General features: G+C 42.7%; 1 protein-coding gene across 13 annotated transcripts in view; it reads left to right on the plus strand.

Annotated features, from left to right (window-relative positions):
* The window catches only part of KLHL24 (kelch like family member 24), a 63,935-nt gene extending 45,552 nt beyond the window's left edge, over positions 1-18,383 (plus strand). For 10 of the 13 annotated variants that reach the window (XM_063602617.1, XM_008957368.6, XM_008957366.6 and 7 more), the window contains one exon: positions 2-5,453. In XM_063602617.1, the coding sequence (XP_063458687.1) occupies positions 2-202 (201 nt within the window). In that variant the 3' untranslated portion in view covers positions 203-5,453. Of the gene's footprint in view, position 1; positions 5,454-15,894 lie in introns of those variants that run through there. The other 3 variants (XM_063602625.1, XM_034957794.3, XM_063602624.1) reach the window with 1 other exon arrangement.
* Positions 18,384-19,152: the final 769 nt, after the last annotated feature.

The following is a 19,152-nucleotide window of genomic DNA, read 5'->3' on the forward strand; positions in this document are numbered from 1 at the left end:
GGAAAACTGTGGTATGTCTGTGTGTAATGGTAAAATATATATCCTGGGCGGAAGACGGGAAAATGGAGAAGCCACAGACACTATTCTCTGTTATGATCCTGCAACAAGTATCATCACAGGGGTAGCTGCAATGCCCAGGCCAGTGTCCTATCATGGCTGTGTGACTATTCATAGATACAATGAGAAATGCTTTAAACTCTGAAGACAGGATACCTCACCGAAGAAGCCACACTGATCCAAGATGGGAGGTTTTAAAAACTCTAGAGTGGGAACTTCACATATCTCCTTTGTGCCATATGCAAAAAATAGTAAAAATAATAATTTGGTGCCTTTCTCCTCAAAATATCAATCTTTCAAACTATAATAAAGCCTTTCCTATAATTGAAAAAAAACTTTTTTGTTAAAGGTAATGGTGGTTGTTACTTGGCCTTTGAAGAGTGTACCTTTGTAAGTATTTGTAAGAAGTCTATGTGAATTAGGAAATGTCTGTCTGCATACCTTTTAGGAACGTGTGAATGGTGTCTTCACTTATTATGTATGTTTATCTGTATGTATATTCCTTATTTTGTCATATATGTAGAGAAAATTGCATGACTTGAGGCATCATTTAGGTTGAAGAAGTTAATGCTTAGAATGCATTCTAGGAGAAAAAATCAGCTTTAAAAACCTTTGTTGTTAACAAAGTATATCCAGATTGGTTAATTTTATTGAAGGGTTTTTTTCTGTAATTGATAAAAATGTAATGACAACAATTCAGGCATCATAAAATACTGAACTATTGTGACTTTATTCTTAGAATTGCTGTCTTACATTAAACATGTTTTTAGGGGGAAGTTAGGTAGGAGATAGAAAAATAAGTGCCCCTACAAGGGGGATTAAAATTACAAGTTAATTCCTAAGAGAAAAATGGAATGGCCTTTGAAGGAAAAATGACCCACTATGGCTCTCAAAGTTTTTATGCATCATCTCTTCAATCCTCTAAGAAAGCTTCTTTTCTTAACTTGATAAAGCAGTTGAAACCCATTTTGCAATATTGTTTTGTGAAAAACAGGGACAGACAGCCAGGCACAGAGACTCACACCTGTACTCCCAACTACTCAGCAGGCTGGGGCAGGAAGATTGCTTGAGCCCAGGAGTCTGAGGCTGCAGTGAGCTATGAACGCACACGGCACCCTAGCCTGGGCAACAGGGTGCGACACTGTCTCAAGAGAAAAGAAAAAGAAAAATAGGGATAGGTTTTCCTTCCTAGCCCAGTAGAGTTTGACCTCATTAGTATGGTGCTTTGGGTGAGGACCTCTTCCTTGATTATCCCACTTTCTAGTGAACAGCTAAAATTCCTGAGAGTCTCTACTGTTAAGGTACCTTTAATAGGATAAAGCAGGGACCACCTATCTCAGTGGGTCCATTTTTCTTTTAAAATTAGTTATCTGAAAAAACTTAGCAGTAGTTCCCATCTTTAAGGTAAGTCTTTCATTTGGTCCCCATTGTGTAAAATACTAATCAACATTTTCAAGCTTCTGTACAACAGACTGCTTTTGTCTAGATTCTCAACTCCACTTTATAAAGCTTATCAGTTTTCAGAGAGGAATGTGAATTTTTTTTCTAATGCAAATAGATGGATATGGCAGGAACTACAGCATAAGTGATTATTGTGATTCTGGGTGGACGGATATAATTTACAACATTTAGGGATGTTCTAGGTAGCCTGCTGTAGTTTGACTTCCAGTCACTGTTGTCTTTCACATTATAATTTGTATATTTCTTGTGATAGAAGGGATGATGCAAATATGTAATTAGAGTGTCACCAGATTTCTGTTAAAACCAAGGTTGAAATAAAAAGCCTAACATTGGTAAGCTACATTGTTTTCTCATTTTAGAATGATTCAGAGATTTCAGATAGACATTTTTTAAACTTTAATGCTTAGCTAGAATCTACATTCTGAGGAAAACTCTAAAAAACTTAAAAATTTTTAGGGAATTTTTATTTTTCAAATCATAATTTTAAAATGATAGATACCATTTTGTGATAACAACAATTCAGAAAACAATTTTCTATCCTCTTAGTTGAAAGAATGTAGGTACAGTTTGGATACTTGTACTTTAATTTTAGAGTAAACATCTGCATTATACTCTTACAGATAATAGAATTATTTAGTTAAGAAATTCTTTACAGTAAATGAGATAATGTGTGAAAAAGTATTTTGTAAATGCTGAGGATTCTACAAATGATAGTTGTTATTTTCATGTGTATTTGTAAGATCATGTCCATTTCATGAATATAGGACTTCACATAAAAAAAGACTTTCTCAAGATAACTTTATATTCTAGTATTTTTCTGTTGTAAAAAGTATTAACTATTTACTTTTATTTTGTTATACATTTATTTTAATATCCATGTGTTTATTATAGTAAATTTGAAATGAAATCCTGAAAAACAGAATTTTTTTAAACACAGACCTCACACCAATATTAATTTTTTCTGTACATAATTTAAAACTACATAAATTAAGTACTTAAAATTTATATTGAAGGCCACCAAGAACTTAGGTTGAATCTTAGAAAATTTAAATAACTATTTTTAAAGTTACCCAACTTAATATTTTAATTTTTTAATATTTATCTTCCTTTACTAATTCTTGATAAAAATAGCATTAGACTTGATAAAATAAAAAAGAATTTTAGAGTAGAATTAATATATCAAAAGGGGTATATCAACCAAATTGGTGTCAGATTGTATTCATTCTCTCATCACATAAAGATTTTTCTTTTGATAGGTGATGCTCATATGAACCTTTGGTTCAGAATCTATATATGTACATGTGTATGTATGTAGATAGTATGGTTGTATATGCACATATATACCAAACACCATGAATTTTAGCAGTCTGTGATGATCAGCAAAAAAGCACATAAAGTAAAAATTAGTTGACCATGCTAAATTCAATTCTGGAAGATTTTTTTATTTGGGCATTTCTAGAACTTTTTACATTTGAAAGTATATGATGAGTATTAGTAACGATGACTTATGTATAATCAGAATCTTTGTGACAATTTAGTTTTACAAGGTCAGAAGAGATGAGTTTGCTAAACCCAGCTGTGATACCTCAGTTGGAAAGGGAATTCAAAGGTATGCTTTGTAGAACAGAAAAGTACAGTTTTTTTTCATGAACTTTAATCATGTTCCGTGTTTCCTCTGTGTGAGTCAGCTACAAAAGTGGTCTAATTTTTACAACAGTAGAACTTCCTCCTTTTCTACTCTAATCTTCCCACTGACTTTACTGCACAGGTATGAAATACTAGTGTATTGGATCTTCAGTAACCTTTTTATTTCCTAGATGATTGAAAGATAGGTATTTACTCCATTTAAACCAGGTGATAAGATGATGTAAATACTCAGGGAGGGTATTAACTTGTTACTTTTGCTCGTTTGGGGTGTAAAGTGCCATGACTGAATAATCTTCAATTCATGATTCTAGAGTAAGTTTAATTTGGAAAAAGGGGCTTCACACATGGTGGTGGTTGAACATTGATTCTTTTATACTTAAAAAGATGAAAATGTTTTGTGGACTGATACATTTTATCTTACTGAATATGAATTGTTTATGTATCTCTACTGTCAAATAGCCTTTTTGAAACTCAGGAAAGACAAAGGTTCAATTACACCACTTTTGTCAATAAGCAAACCAGGTATTTTTTTTTTCTCCTGTTGTCTGGATATGGCAATAGATTTTTTAAATTGCTGTGAGAATCCATATATGAAAAGAGAGGAGTTGAATCGTGTGTGCCTTTTATGTCTTGAGATTTATATGTGGAAAAGACGACATCTACTTCAAACTGTATTTTCTTTTTCGTTTTTTTTTTTTTTGTGGGGGTGGAGGACGGGGTCTTGCTCTGTCGCCCAGGCTGGAGTGCAGTGGCGCTATCTCAGCTGACTGCAACCTCCACCTCCCGGGTTCAAGGGATTCTGCCTCAGCCTCCCGAGTAGCTGAGACCACAGGTGCGTGCCACCACACCCGGCTAATTTTTTTGTATTTTTAGTAGAGACGGGGTTTAGTAGAGACGGATCACTCCTGACCACGTGATCCGCCCGCCTCGGCCTCCCAAAGTGCTGGGATTACAGGCGTGAGCCACCACCCCCGGCCTGTATTTTCAGAGAGGAGAGCTTGGTGTTTCTGTGGTGCCAAGTGGTAAGATAATGTCTCTTCGAGGCTTCCTATGGACTGCCTTTATTTTAGTAAACTCAAGACACCAGTTAACCTCAACAGAGTTTTGGCCTTATTAGAATTTGTTGTGCATCTTATTGAAAGCCAGGTTTACATCACCTCACCCCATTATTCTTTTTAGTTAAATAAATTTACCATGCCAAGTAACCAGAATGGAGCAAATTGGTTGATCTTTAAGGCAGTAGGTTTGACTAGCTAGCTATCATTATTGTCACATCTAATGCTAGGCACCAGAAACCATTTGAGCCAGGAGTGTGAATGAATGATTCCAGAGACACTTTAGACATTTTTTAATGTTTTATATGAACATTTTACATTTGTGTGATTGCCTTAGATATTAAATTTTCCTAGTGCTGAAAGTTATCATAAATAAATTTTTTAAAAACAGCAACATTCATAACTTATTTTATATATTGTTCCAAAGAAAAGAATTTGTTTTAATGGTTTCAAAATAACTGCACCTGAATTTGTTTATGTGCCTTAAGTTCTCTAGTGCTATTTCAACTTTTTTTTCAATCTAAATGAAGCTTACCTTAGATAAGGTTCATATTTGTTTCCTATAGAGTAAATAAACTTCCCCTTCTTAAATTGTGTAATAAGCACCAACGTGTGGTTGCTTGGCAGAATGAGAATGTTAAGGGAGATTGTTGGATGTTTGGAGTCTCATTATATTTTTTGTTTTTATTTTTTGATACCTAGGTGCTTTTTAAAATATTCAGACAAATATCTATCTTACATTGATTAAACCCGTGTAAATTCATTTGCAGTGTCTACATCGAATGTCAAAAAAGTATACTTATTTTTGTTCCATACTTATGTACAATTTTTTCCCTCTTCAGGCTTTTTCATTTAACTTTCTTGAAAAAGCACTTACTCTCCCCTTCCCTATCACCCCTCCCCCAAGGTTTCTTTATTTAAATTTTTATTGAGAGTTGTTGGAGCTCTAAGACAATACAAATTTAGAGTTGAACAAAAGTATAATCTGCTTTACAACTAGTATAGACCTAAGGTCATTTGCTTTCAATTAGAGGCTCCAGAGTCTTCATAGTGGAAAGAATGCTTTGTATTTAATTGTTCTTAGTTAAGTTGTAGCACGTGAATACTTACTTACATGTTTTGTTTAAATATACTTCTTGCATAGTTTAATTTTTTAAAAGTTGTATCTAATAAAATGTCTTTTAACCATTATTACTTGACTATATGGTTGTATTAAATTTCGTTTACCAAAAATTTGTTGTTCTGTTTTATTTTAAATATATTTAAGGGGTTGTGCAAAAAAGAGATGGGGAAAATACTGGATATATTAATATATGTGTGTATTTACTGGTATGTCCATAAAATAACTGGAAGGATAAATAAGAAACTGAAAATATTAGTGTGTAAGAGGAAAGGAAATGGTGGCTGAAGGACAAGTAAAAATGAAACTTTACTGCATACGTATATGTGTGTAATTATAAATACATATAAAATCAGTTTTTTAGTCTGAAACACACGAAAGTATTCCCTATTCAAAAAAAAAATTTTTTTTTTTTCTTTTTTTGAGACGGAGTCTCACTCTGTCACCCAGGCTGGAGAGCAGTGGCACAGTCTTGGCTTACTGCAACCTCTGCCTCCTGGGTTCAAGCGATTCTCGTGCTTCAGCCTCCTGAGTAGCTGGGACTACAGGTGCATGCCACCATGCACGGCTAATTTTTGTATTTTTAGTAGAGACGGGGTTTCATCATGTTGGTCAGGCTGGTCTCAAACTCCTGACCTTGTGATCTGCCTGCCTTGGCCTCCCAAAGTGCTGGGATTACAGGCATGAGCCCCCGCGCCTGGCCTAAAAATTTTTTTAATTAACACAAGGTAACCTATAACATTTGCAACCTAACGTTCTTTTGATTTGGTTCTCACATTGACGGGACTTAATTTATTTCAAAGAAAATTTTTTAAAAAGCATAGAGTTATCTTTTTTTTTTTTTTTGAGACAGGGTCTCACTGTGTCATCCATGGGCTGGAGTGCGGCGGCACCGTCATTGCTAACTGTAGCCTGAACTCTTGGGGTCCCAAGTAGCTGGAATTGCAGGTGTGTGCCACCACGCCTGGCTAATTATTTTTTGTAGAGACAAGCTTATATTGCCCAGGCTGGTCTCCAACTCCTGGCCTTAAGTGATGCTTCTGCCTCCCAAAGCACTGGGATTACAGACATGAGACCCCACATCCAGCCTAGGGTTATTATTTACTGGAGAGGCAATGTCTGAATTTGCATTGGCAAAAGTATATTTTTGAAAATACATAAAAACATTATAGAAGCACATAATATGCTTAGATTTTATGCTTAGTTTTAGAGTTTTGCCATCAAAATAAAATGGCAATTAGGGTTTTCATCTTGTTGTTATTATTTTTGAGACAAGGTCTCACTCCTGTCACCCAGGCTGGAGTGCCGTGGTACGATCATGGCTCACTGCAGCCTTAACTTGCCAGGCTTAAGCAATCCTCCCACCTCAGCCACACAAGTACTTGGGACTACAGGTGAGCGCCGCCACACCTGGCCTTTATTTTTATTTATTTATTCTTTTTGTAGAGATGGGGTCTCGCCATGTTGTCCAGGCTGGTCTCAAACTCCCGGGCTCCAGTGATCTGCCCGCTTCAGCCTCCCAAAGTGCTGGGATTACAAGTGTGAGCCACTGTGCCCAGCCCCTAGAGTGGTTTTTAATGTTACAGGTATTTTCATTTGACTTAATGCCTCTGTAGACATCTGTAAAATGCACGGGCTTCATCAGACCTGATTCCAACCAGTTCTCCGCTGTAGAGCCATTTACCTCTCTCAGTCTCACTCTTTTGGTTCTAGGAAATGTAACCATAATACTTACCTTACAGGCTTCTTGTAAGGAGATGAGATTATGCAGTGTATACTGAAGGGTGAACATAGTTCTCACACACAAGAGCAGCACATAACTTCATGCAGCTGGCCCAGGACAAAAATGCAAAGTGCAAAGGCAGGGAAGGAATTGAAAGAATTAAAAGTATTCATTGGATCATATTTGAGAAACCTTGGACAATGGATAAATAGGAGCCTCTTGGTTTTTTTTGTTTGTTTGTTTTTTTGAGTCAGAGTCTCACTCTGTCGCCCAGGCTGGAATGCAGTGGCGCGATCTCGGCTCACTACAAGCTCCGCCTCCTGGGTTCACGCCATTCTGCCCCAGCCTCCTGAGTAGCTGGGACTACAGGCACCCACCACCACGCCCGGCTAATTTTTCTTTTTATATTTTTAGTAGAGACAGGGTTTCACCGTGTTAGCCAGGATGGTCTCGCTCTCCTGACCTCGTGATCCTCCCGCCTCAGCCTCCCAAAGTGCTGGGATTACAGGTGTGAGCCACTGCACCCAGCCTCTTGTATTATACTTTAAATTTTCTGTTTTTAAAAAAATGACCTGGCTGGGCACAGTGGCTCACTCCTGTATTCCCAGCACTTTGGGAGGCCAAGGCGGGAGGATCACGAGGTCAAGGGATTGAGAACATCCTGGCCAACATGGTGAAACCCCATCTCTACTAAAAATACAAAAATTAGCTAGGCATGGTGGTGTGTGCCTGTAGTCCCAGCTACTTGGGGAGGCTGAGGCAGGAGAATCGCTTGAACCCAGGAGGCGGAGGTTGCAGTGAGCCAAGATCGAGCCACTGCACTCCAGCCTGGGCAACAGAGCGAGACTCTGTCTCAAAACAAACAAAAATAACCTGCTGTCTTAATGGAATGTGGAGGGAAATGGACTATACCTGTCTTCTGCTTCTCTGCTATTTATTAACTGATAATGGAGACAGAAGGGATAGTTTCCTCCTAATTATGTTAGGATCTTTTTTTTTTTTTTTTCGAGACAGGATCTCACTATGTCACCCAGATTGAACTGCAGTGGCACAATCATGGCTCATGGCAGCCTCAATTTCCTGGACTCAGGTGATTCTCCTACCTTAGCATCCCTAGTAGCTATAGGACTACAGATTCATGCCACCACGCCTAGCTAATTTTTAAATTTTTTGTAGATACAGGGGGTCTTGCTATGTTGCCCAGGCTGCTCTCAAACTCCTGACTTCAAGTGATCCTTCTGCCTTGGCCTCCCAAAGTGCTGGGATTACAGGCATGAGCCACAATGCCCAGCTCACATAAATCTCCTATACAAAATATAGATATCAACATTGTACAAGGAGTACAAATTAAGAGTCAGAAAAATCATATGAGCCTTCCCAGCTATCAGATTATCATATCAATCAATATTAAGATTTTTTCCTTTAAAACAGACTGCCTGCATTTTGGGTCACAAAAACTCAGACTCATTCAATATACAAACTCTGGTTACCCAAATACTCTACATGGTCTTATCTATAGCAAATAGAATACAAAGCAGCAAGGAAAATTCTCTGATAGTTTCTTCTCTTTTTGTTTTTGTTTTTGTTTTTTTTATAATGAGAACAGTTCTTTAGGCACATTTATGATGTAGGGTCCAAGGGAAAACAAAAGGGAGATTAATAGGAGAAAAGGCATACACGTTTATTAATGTGCACAGGGAAGAATCACAACGTAATTACCCCACTATGCAATGGGGTAGAGAATGTCATATACCCTTCTTAGGGGAAAGGGAGATAGGAAGTGTGGGTGATTTCAGGGAGGTAGTAAATGATTTTTTTTTTTTTTTTTTTTGGGACGGAGTCTCTTTCTGTCACCCAGGCTGGAGTGCAGTGGCACGATCTTGGCTCACTGCAACCTCAGCCTCCTGGGTTCAAGCGATTCTTCTGTCTCAGCCTCCCAAGTAGCTGGGATTACAGGCATGCACCACCATGCCTGGCTAATTTTTGTAGAGATAGGGTTTTAGTAGAGATGGGGTTTCACCATATTTGCCAGGCTGGTCTCGAACTCCTGACCTCGTGATCCACCTGCCTTGGCCTCCCAAAGTGCTGGGATTACAGGTGTGAGCAGTAAATGATTTTTAAGGGAATTCAATGGGTTTGTAGAACTTTGAATGGCCTGGGACAAAAGTCTGTTGGGCCTGCAGAGTAGACAATGGTTTGTGACAAAAGTCTGTTCAGTGTGTTAACAGACTTCAGTCTTTCTTCCTGCAATATGAGTTCACTTAACGAAAACTCGGGGAAGGGACGAGCGGTAATTGTTTTCATCTTTGGTGGGTCCAGACTTTAGGTAGATAAGGGAACTTCAGAGAACAACTTCATCTTGTGCTTTGGGAGAGACAAAGGATTGAGAGACAGAGACCTTGAGGCTTCTTCTTCAGTTCAGCATGTCAAAGTGCCATATTTTGGCACTTTGAGCCCCAACAATGACTGTTCTGACATTATCTGCTGCTCAATTGGGGAACACCAAATCTAGATGAGTTTATTCTGAACATATGAATAAAGCAGAGAAGGAGGAACATAATGGTCATACAAAAAAGGATTTTGGAGATGTTTGTAGATATAAAAGTCATCATACATGAAGTGTATCTCCCTGCCAAAGTCAAGTTATGGAAGAGTGTTCTTCCCAACCACAATCCCTTGTTTGCTGGCACTGGAGGAATCTGAGATATGATTATGCAGCAACATCCCACAAATCTGCCATTGGGTGGCCAATTGTGAAGATAGAGTAAGACTTCTAGGAACAGGGGCAACAGAATTGTACTCTGGGCAGTAATGAATTCATGAAACCTGATAAATGCAACATTATTTGTTTTGGACACACTCAAGTCTAGGCCACGAAACTCTTCTCATATTGGGAATCAGGGCTATTTACAGTCAGGACTATACCCCTTGACTGGGGAATTTATGGCCTATCTAGGCCATAAAATAAGAAAAGATTATGATGAAAGTTATCATAGGGTAACACAAGTAAATACCACCAAGGATATTAAAACTTCTGCCAACAAACAAACTCAGCAATAGTGTCAGTATCTTTCACAAAACAGAGCTGAAGTCCAATCTAAAATAATTGATATGGTTTTGTTGTGTCCCCACCCAAATCTCATCTTGAATTGTAACTCCCACAATTTCCATGTGTCGTGGGAGGAACCTGGTGGGAGGTGATTGAATCATGGGGGCGGGTCTTTCCCATGTTGGTCTCATGAGAATGAATAAGTCTCATGAGATCTGATGGTTTTAAAAAACGGGAGTTTCCCTGCACAAGCTCTCTTGTCTCCTGCTATGTAAGACATGCCTTTTACCTTCCGGCATGATTGTAAGGCCTCCCCAGCCACGTGGAACTGTAAGTCTAATAAACTTTCTTTTGTAAATTACCCAGTCTCAGGTATGTCTTTATTAGCAGTGTGAAAACTAATACTAATACAATACTAATACAATAATAAATGAATATATCTCAGTATTATATTAACTGGACACTTAAAAGCTGATTAAAGATGTAAATAATTGTAACCAAATTAAAATCAGAAGTCTTCAGTCTTTAAAGACTTGACCCAAATGTTTAAGTAAACCCATTTTTGTACACTCCCTGTTTTTACATCATCCATATTCCACCAGAACCAACTCATAAGAGACATGCTATTACAGCTAAAATTTCCTATTTTACCTTACATTTAGAAGTAATTTTCAGACATTTTTTAGTCCACGTCCACAGGCTTCTTTTTTTATTTGTTTCTGAGACAGAGTTCAGCTCTTATTGCCCAGGCTAGAGTGCCATGGCACGATCTTGGCTTACTGCAGCCTCCACATCCCCGGTTCAAGCGATTCTCCTGCCTCAGCCTCCCGAGTAGCTGGGATTACAGGCATGTGCCACCACACCCAGCTTGTTTTGTATTTTTAGTAGAGATGGGGTTTCTCCATGTTGGTCAGGCTGGTCTCAAACTCCCAACCTCAGGTGACCTGCCTGTCTCGGCCTCCCAAAGTGCTGGGATTACAGCCATGAGCCAAAGAGCCCAGACTTCTTTCTTTCTTTCTTTCTTTTTTTTTTGAGACGGAATCTTGCTCTGTCGCCCAGGCTGGAGTGCAGTGGTGCAATCTCGGCTCACTGCAAGCTCCGCCTCCTGGGTTCACGCCATTCTCCTGCCTCAGCCTCCCAAGTAGCTGGGACTACAGGCGCCCCCCCACCACACCCAGCTAATATTTTTGTATTTTCAGTAGAGACAGGATTTCACCGTGTTAGCCAGGATGGTCTCGATCTGCTGACCTCATGATCTGCCCGCCTTGGCCTCCCAAAGTGCTGGGATTACACGCGTGAGCCACCGTGCCTGGCCGGCATTCTTTTTTTTTTTTTTTAACAACTCCATTGAGATACAACTTTTTGCTATGAACATTTGTGTACAAACTTTGTGTGGACATATGCTTTCATTTCTCTTGGATATTTACATAGGCATGAAACTGCTGAGTCACATGGTAACTACATGCTTAACATTTTGAGAAACTGCCAAGCTGTTTGCCAAAGTGGCTGTGCCCTTTTATATTCCTATCAGCAATAAATGACATTCTTGACATCTAGCGGCTCTATTTTTATGTAAAACAAATGCAGAGAAACCAACTAGTTCTAGCTATAGAAAGATTCCTTCTGGGATAAATATCCATTTTTTAAAAAATAAATAATAACATGCCCTGCCCCCAGTGTTTGTATTCTGTGGATACTGCACAATCCACATGGAGGATGTCTTAGTCCATTTGGGCTTCTACAACCAAAAACCCTAGACTGAGTGGCTTATAAACAACAGAAATTTCTCACAGTTTTGGAGGCTGGGAAGTCCAATATCAAGGCACCAGCAGATTCAGTGTCTGGTGAGGGCCCTTCTCCTAATTCACAGACAGCCATTTTCTTGCTGTGTCTGCACCTGGCAGAAGGGGTAAGGGGGTACTCTGGGACCTTTTAAATAAGGGCATTAGGCCAGCCATGGTAGCTTATGCCTGTAATCCCAGCACTTTGGGAAGCTGAGGTAGGAGGATCACTTGAAGCCAGGACTTTGAGACCAGCCTGGGTAACATAGTGAGACCTCGCCTCTACCAAAAAATTTTTTAAAATTAGTTGGGCGTGGTGGTGCACACTTGTGGTCCCAGCTACTTGGGAGGCTGAGGGGGAGGATCGCTTGAGTCCAGGAGGTCGAGGTTGCAGTGAGCCATGATTGCACCACTGCATGCCTGCCTGGGCAACAAAGCAAGACCCTACAGTAAAAAAAATTAAGGCAGGCTGAGTGTGGTGGCTCACCCCTGTAATCCCAGCACTTTGGGAGGCTGAGGTGGGTGGATCACCTGAGGTTGGGAGTTCGAGACCAGCCTGACCAACATGGAGAAACCCCATCTCTACCAAAAAACACACAATTAGCCAGGCATGGTGGCGCATGCCTGTAATCCCAGCTACTCGGGAGGCTGAGGCAGGAGAATTGCTTGAACCCGGGAGGCAGAGGTTGCGTTGAGCCGAGGTCACACCACTGCACTCCAGCCTGGGCAACAAGAGGGAAACTCTGTCTCAAAAAAAAAAAAAAAAAAATTAAAGCTGGGCAAGGTGGTTCATGCCTGTAACCCCAGCACTTTGGGAGGCCAAGGCAGACAGATCACCTAAGGTCAGGAGTTCAAGACCAACCTGGACAACATGGTGAAACCCTATCTCTACTAAAAATACAAAAAAAATGAGCCAAGCATGGTGCCGTGTGTCTGTAATCCCAGCTACTTGGGAGGCTGAGGCAGGAGAATCACTTGAACTCAGGAGGTGGAGGTTGCAGTGAGCCGAGATTGTGCCACTGCACTCCAGCCTGAGTGACAGAGTGAGACTCCATCTCAAATTAAAAAAAAAATTTTTTTTTTAATTTAAAAGGGTGGCCAGGCACAGTGCCTCACGCCTGTAATCCTAGCACTTTGGGATGCCGAAGTGGACGGATCACCTGAGGTCAGGAGCTGGAGACCGGCCCGGCCAACATGGTGAAGCCCCGTCTCTACTAAAAATACAGAAATTAGCTGGAAATCACTTGAGCCCGGGAGACGGAGGTTGCAGTCAGCTGAGATCATGCTACTGCACTCCAGCCTAGGCAACAGAGCGAGACTCTGTCTCAAAAAAAAAAAAAAAAAAAAAAATTTAGAAAGGGCACTCCACCCTGAAGACCTTAATCACCACCCAGAGGCCCCACCTGCAAATACTGTCACATTGGGGTTTAGGTTTCAACATAGGAAGTTTGGAGGGCACAAACATTCAGTATATAGCATAGGAGAAGCACATTGCATGGCTCTTTTGGGGTATGATAGGGTCCATCTACAAGGGTGGGATATGGTTTTGCCAAAATCTTAATAGGCCAACTAGACATTTGGTTTCTCATTTGGGCCTAGTTGGGCACAATCATTTATTTTTAACAGCCTGATTGTAATTCCTAGGCACTAACTTTTAACAGTTTTTTTTTTTTTGAGATGGAGTCTCGCTGTGTTGCCCAGGTTCGAGTGCAATGGCATAATCTCAGCTCACTGCAACCTCCGCCTCCCGGGTTCAAGCGATTCTCCTGCCTCAGCCTCCTGAGTAGCTGGGATTATAGGGCGCCCACCACCATGCCCGGCTAATTTTTGTATTTTTAGTAGAGACAGGGTTGCACCCTTTTGGCCAGGCTGGTCTCAAACTCCTGACCTCGTGATCTGCCCACCTCAGCCTCCCAAAGTGTTGGGATTACAGGCGTGAGCCACCAAGCCCAGACAACAGTTTTATTGGGGGTATTAAGAAGTGGAGTTCTCATTTTACAAGTCTAATTAGTATCTGCATTCAGGTGGGGGTATTTCAGCACCTTAAGTGTCCCCGGGGGTCCCATTCCTGTGAAACTTAGAAAGGGACGTTGGTCTTCCCAGGAAGGAGGCTGGGATACTGGGTACTTCTGGGTCAGAGTCTAGCAACAATTTTCCAACTGAGCCAGCCTCCCCCTCCCACTGTCAGGCAGAGCTTTGGATCCACCATCCTTCTCAAGCTTTCCTAGTTCCTCTGATGCCCTCTTCCCCGCACGTTGAGGCCCTCAATCTGTTGGGCAGCAGCTCCCAGCAGAAGGACTCCCAGCCACCGGACTTCTTTTCCAGGGTCAGCGTCAGCATTCCTGGAACCTTCTGTACTAAATTTAATAACAGTTACTTTTCCACTGGATGTGGTGGCTCAAGCCTGTAATCCTAGCACTTTGGGAGGCCGAGGCGGATAGATCACCTGAGGTTAGGAGTTTGGGACCAGCCTGGCCAACATGTTGAAACCCCGTCTCTACGAAAAAGACAAAAATTAGCAGGGCATAGTGACGCACGCCTGTAATCCCAGCACTTTGGGAGGCCGAGGCGGGCGGATCACAAGGTCAGGAGATCGAGACCATCCTGGCTAACACGGTGAAACCCCGTCTCTACTAAAAAATGCAAAAAATTAGCCGGGTGTGGTGGCGGGCGCCGGTAATCCCAGCTACTCGGGAGGCTGAGGCAGGAGAATGGTGTGAACCCGGGAGGCGGAGCTTGCAGTGAGCCGAGATCGTGCCACTGCACTCCAGCCTGGGCGACAAAGTGAGACTCTATCTCAAAATAAATAAATAAATAAATAAATAAATAATAAAAACATTCACCCTCCCCACCCCACTCTCACCGTTTACTAACAGACTGGTGAGCAATCGGAACCACCCATTCTCCTTTCCCAGTTAAGAGTCTACAAGAGAAGCTGGGCACGATGGCAAGGACCTGTAGTCTCAGCTACACAGGAGGCTGAGACATGGAGGATCTCCCGGGCTCAGGAGTTCGATTCTAGCCTGCATTACATGGCAAGAGCTCTGTCTCTTAAAAAAAAAAAAAGTCTGTAAGACAAGAATCAGCCAGGTGCAGTGGCTCATGCCTGTAATCCCAATACTCTGGGAGGTCAAGGCGGGAGGACTGCTTGAGCCCAGGAGTTCAAGACCACCCTGGCAATCAATCCTAGCTACTCCGGAGGCTGAGGTGGGAGGATTGCTTGAGTCTGGGACGTTGAGGCTGCAGTGAGCACTGATTTTCAGCACTTTGGGAGGCCGAGGTGGGCGGATCACGAGGTCAGGAGATTGAGACCATCCTGGCTAACACAGTGAAACCTGTCTCTACTAAAAAATACAAAAAAATTGGCTGGGTGTGGTGGCGGGCGCCTGTAGTCCCAGCTACTGAGGAGGCTGAGGCAGGAGAATGGCGTGAACCCGGGAGGCGGAGCTCGCAGTGAGCCGAGATCACACCACCGCACTCCAGCCTGGGCGACAGAGCGAGACTCCATCTCAAAAAAAAAAAAAAAAAAAAAAAAAAAAGAGATAGGGTCTCTCACTATATTGCCCAGGGTGGCCTGGAACTCCTGGGCTCAAGCGATCTTCCTGCCCCAGCCTCCGGAGTAACTGGGACTACATGCACACACCACCACTCCCAGCTGTATCTTAATTGAATATTTTTCATTTTCTACTTGTCATGGGTATAGAGACATAATTCTCTGGTATCAGAAAACAGCAGTGTGAGTAAAACAAACTCACGCTCAGACTGGGATGGAGGAAGGTGTTAGGAAAACACTAGGGCTTGGTATGGGACCTTTGCCCTGAAGGTAATGGGGCTTCTCTAAGTAGGACTGCAGCTTTCCAGCTGCTTCCTGGTATGGCCGCTAAACTCTCAGGCCCTGGGGGCAGACTGCCTGGGTCTACAACCCAGCTCCACTCTTAGCTGTCTGACACAGCTAAATTACTCAACCTTTTCATGCTTCATTTTTCTCTTATTTAAAATAGGAATGATGGCCGGGCGCGGAGGCTCACGCCTGTAATCTCAGCACTTTGGGAGGCCGAGGCCGAGGCCGAGGCAGGCGGATCACGAGGTCAAGAGATTGAGACCATCCTGGCCAACATGGTGAAACCCCGTCTCTATTAAAAATATATTTTAAAAATTAGCTGGGCGTGGTGGCGCGCGCCTGTAGTCCCAGCTACTCGGGAGGCTGAGGCAGAAGAATCGCTTGAACCCAGGAGGCGGAGGTTGCAGTGAGCCGAGATCACACCATTGCACTCCAGCCTGGGAGACAGAGCGAGACGCCGTCTCAAAAAATAAATAAATAAAATAAATAAAAAATAAAATAAAATAAAGTAGGAATGATAATAATAAAGTTGTTACAAAGATTAAATTTGTGAAGTGCTTGGAGCACTGCCTGGTAAGTAGTGTTATTAATAGCTAATATCCAATTATAACAATGTATGGGCTGGGAGCGGTGGCTCACGCCTGTAATCTCAGCACTTTGGGAGGCCGAGGTGGGCGGATCACCTGAGGTCAGGAGTTCAAGACCAGCCTGGCCAACATGGCGAAACCCCTTCTCTACTAAAAATACAAAAATTAGCCAGATGTGGTGGCATGCCTGTAATCCCATCTACTCGAGAGGCTGAAGCAGGAGAATTGCTTGAACCTGGGAGAAAGAGGTTGCGGTGAGCCGAGATCGTGCCACTGCACTCCAGCCTGGGTTACAGAGCAAGACTTCATCCCCCCAAAAATAACAATAAAATAAAAAATAACAATGTATGGCCAGGTTACCACAGTTTCTGATTTTCCATAGAAGCAGAAATTCAGGGTATTATGTGAAATTTGTCAATGTTTGAAATGTTCGCTCATTTAAAACAAAATGTGACATCTGTAGGCTGTGACTATGCAATCTCTCTGAACTGTACTCTTTCACGGCAACCTCACCAGTGTTCATTAACTACCTGTTGACAACAGTACGTTGACAGTGCCACCCATCAGGTCTCTTCTGAGCCCCAAAGCCTTATGTACAGATTTAATATCTTCAGGGCTAGGTGTGGTGGCTCATGCCTGTAATCCCAGCACGTTGGGAGGCCAAGGCAGTTGGATCACCTGAGGTCAGGAGTTCGAGACCAGCCTGGCCAACATGGTAAAACCCTGTCTCTACTAAAAATATGAAAATTAGCCGGGTGTGGTAGTACACGCCTGTAATCCCAGATACTTGGGAGGCTGAGGCATGAGAATCGCTTGAGCCCGGGAGGCAGAGGTTGCAGTGAGCCAAGATCACACCACTGCACTCCAGCCTCGGCAACAGAGCGAGACTCTGTCTCAAAAAAAAAAAAAAAAAAAAAAGTCTTCGAGTGGATGCCTCAAACTTAAAATGTCCTAAAGGGAATTCTTGATTCTCCCACCCCCAACATTCAAATCTGTTCTTCCTTCAGTCTCCCTCCTTTCAGGAAATGACACCATCATCCACCATCAGCCACTGCTGGAAACGTATGAGCCAACCCCAGTTCTCCCTCCAGGCCCACCTCCAGTGGCTGTGCAGGTGAGTGCTGCCTAAGGGAGCCTGGCTAGCCAGGAGCCTAAAACCAGCCTCTAAACACTTGCCAAGCTCCAGAGCAGAGCTGAGTCTGCCTGGAGGAAGGGGCAGTTTATCTAAGAGGCCATTTTGACTTAGCAGAGGCCAGTCCCCTTCCCTTCTCTCCCCAGTCTCCTCCCAGTTCATCGTCATCAAGTCTTCTGGTATTTTCTCCATAGTTCTTGTATCTATCTCCTTCCCACCATCTCCACTGCCAGGGTAAGCCATCCTCATTTTTTTTTTTTTTTGAGATGGAGTTTCCCTTTTATTGCCCAGACTGGAGTGCAATGGCATGATCTTGGCTCACTGCAACCTCTGCTTCCTGGGCTCAAGCGATTCTCCTGTCTCAGCCTCCCGAGTAACTGGGATTACAAGCCACCACGACCAGCTAATTTTTTTGTATTTTTAGTAGAAACGGGATTTCACCATATTGGTCAAGCTGGTCTTGAATTCTTGACCTCAGGTGATCTGCCCATCTCCGTCTCCCAAAGTGCTGGGATTACAGGTGTGAGCCACCACGACCAGTGCCACCCTCAATTTTTGCTTGGATGACTGAAATTGCTTTCCAACTGTCTCACTGCTTCTATGTTCACACACCTCTTCAGTCATTCCCCACCTACTCATTGGGGCAAATGATTTTTTTTTTTTTTGAGACAGAGTCTCACTCTGTCACCTAGGCTGGAGAGCAGTGGCATGATCTCGGCTCACTGCAACCTCCACCTGCCAGGTTCAAGCCTCCGGAGTAGCTGGGATTACAGACATGTGTCACCACGCCCAGCTAATTTTTGTATTTTTTTTTTAGTACAGATGGGGTTTCACCATGTTGGCCAGGCTGGTTTCGAACTCCCGACCTCAGATGATCCACCCGCCTCGGCCTCCCAAAATGCTGGGATTACAGGCGTGAGCCACCGTGCCCGGCTGCAAGTGATGTTTTTAAAAGGGCAAATAGGCCGGGTGCGGTGTCTCACGCCTGTAATCCCAGCACTTTGGGAGGCTGAGGTGGGCAGATTACAAGATGAGGAGATCGAGACCATTCTGGCTAACGCGGTGAAACCCCGTCTCTACTAAAAATACAGAAAATTAGCGGGGCATGGTGGCACGCGCCTGTAGTCCCAGCTACTCGGGAGGGTGAGGCAGGAGAATCACTTAAACCCAGGAGGCGGAGGTTGCAGTGAGCCAAGATCATACCACTGCACTCCAGCCTGGGCGATAGAGCGAGACTCAGTCTCAAAAGAAAAAAAAAAGTTTCATTTTGGTGAATATTTGGGTAAACAGTTCAAAGTTGCAGTCTTATCAGAACTTTACCCTTCTCCCCCTTGACTTCCCAAGGTGGCCTACAGGATACAGGGGAAGCCTCAAGGCAGTGGTGGGAGGGGAGATCTGTGTGCAGGATTGCGAGCTATGGCCTGGGTTCTCACTGGCCTCTGCTGCTATGTCTCTGGTGACTTCTGGTCTCCACTGCCTTGCAGGCATCAGCTGCTGAGGTGGTTGGCTGGCAAGCTCATGACCTGTTGCTTTAGCAACTTCAGAGTTTGATATCTCATCTTTCATCCCCACTGCTCCATCCCCGCTCCTCTCACCAGCTGACTTAGGGGTGCTTCAGTTCCACTGGTATCTTCAGTACTGCCTATCCTTGGGGTCTTAGCTACATTCTGTAGCCATTCCCTGGCCATCAGCCCACCAC

The sequence above is a fragment of the Pan paniscus genome, chromosome 2 (genome assembly GCF_029289425.2).
Source record: "Pan paniscus chromosome 2, NHGRI_mPanPan1-v2.0_pri, whole genome shotgun sequence".
Lineage (NCBI taxonomy): Eukaryota > Metazoa > Chordata > Mammalia > Primates > Hominidae > Pan > Pan paniscus.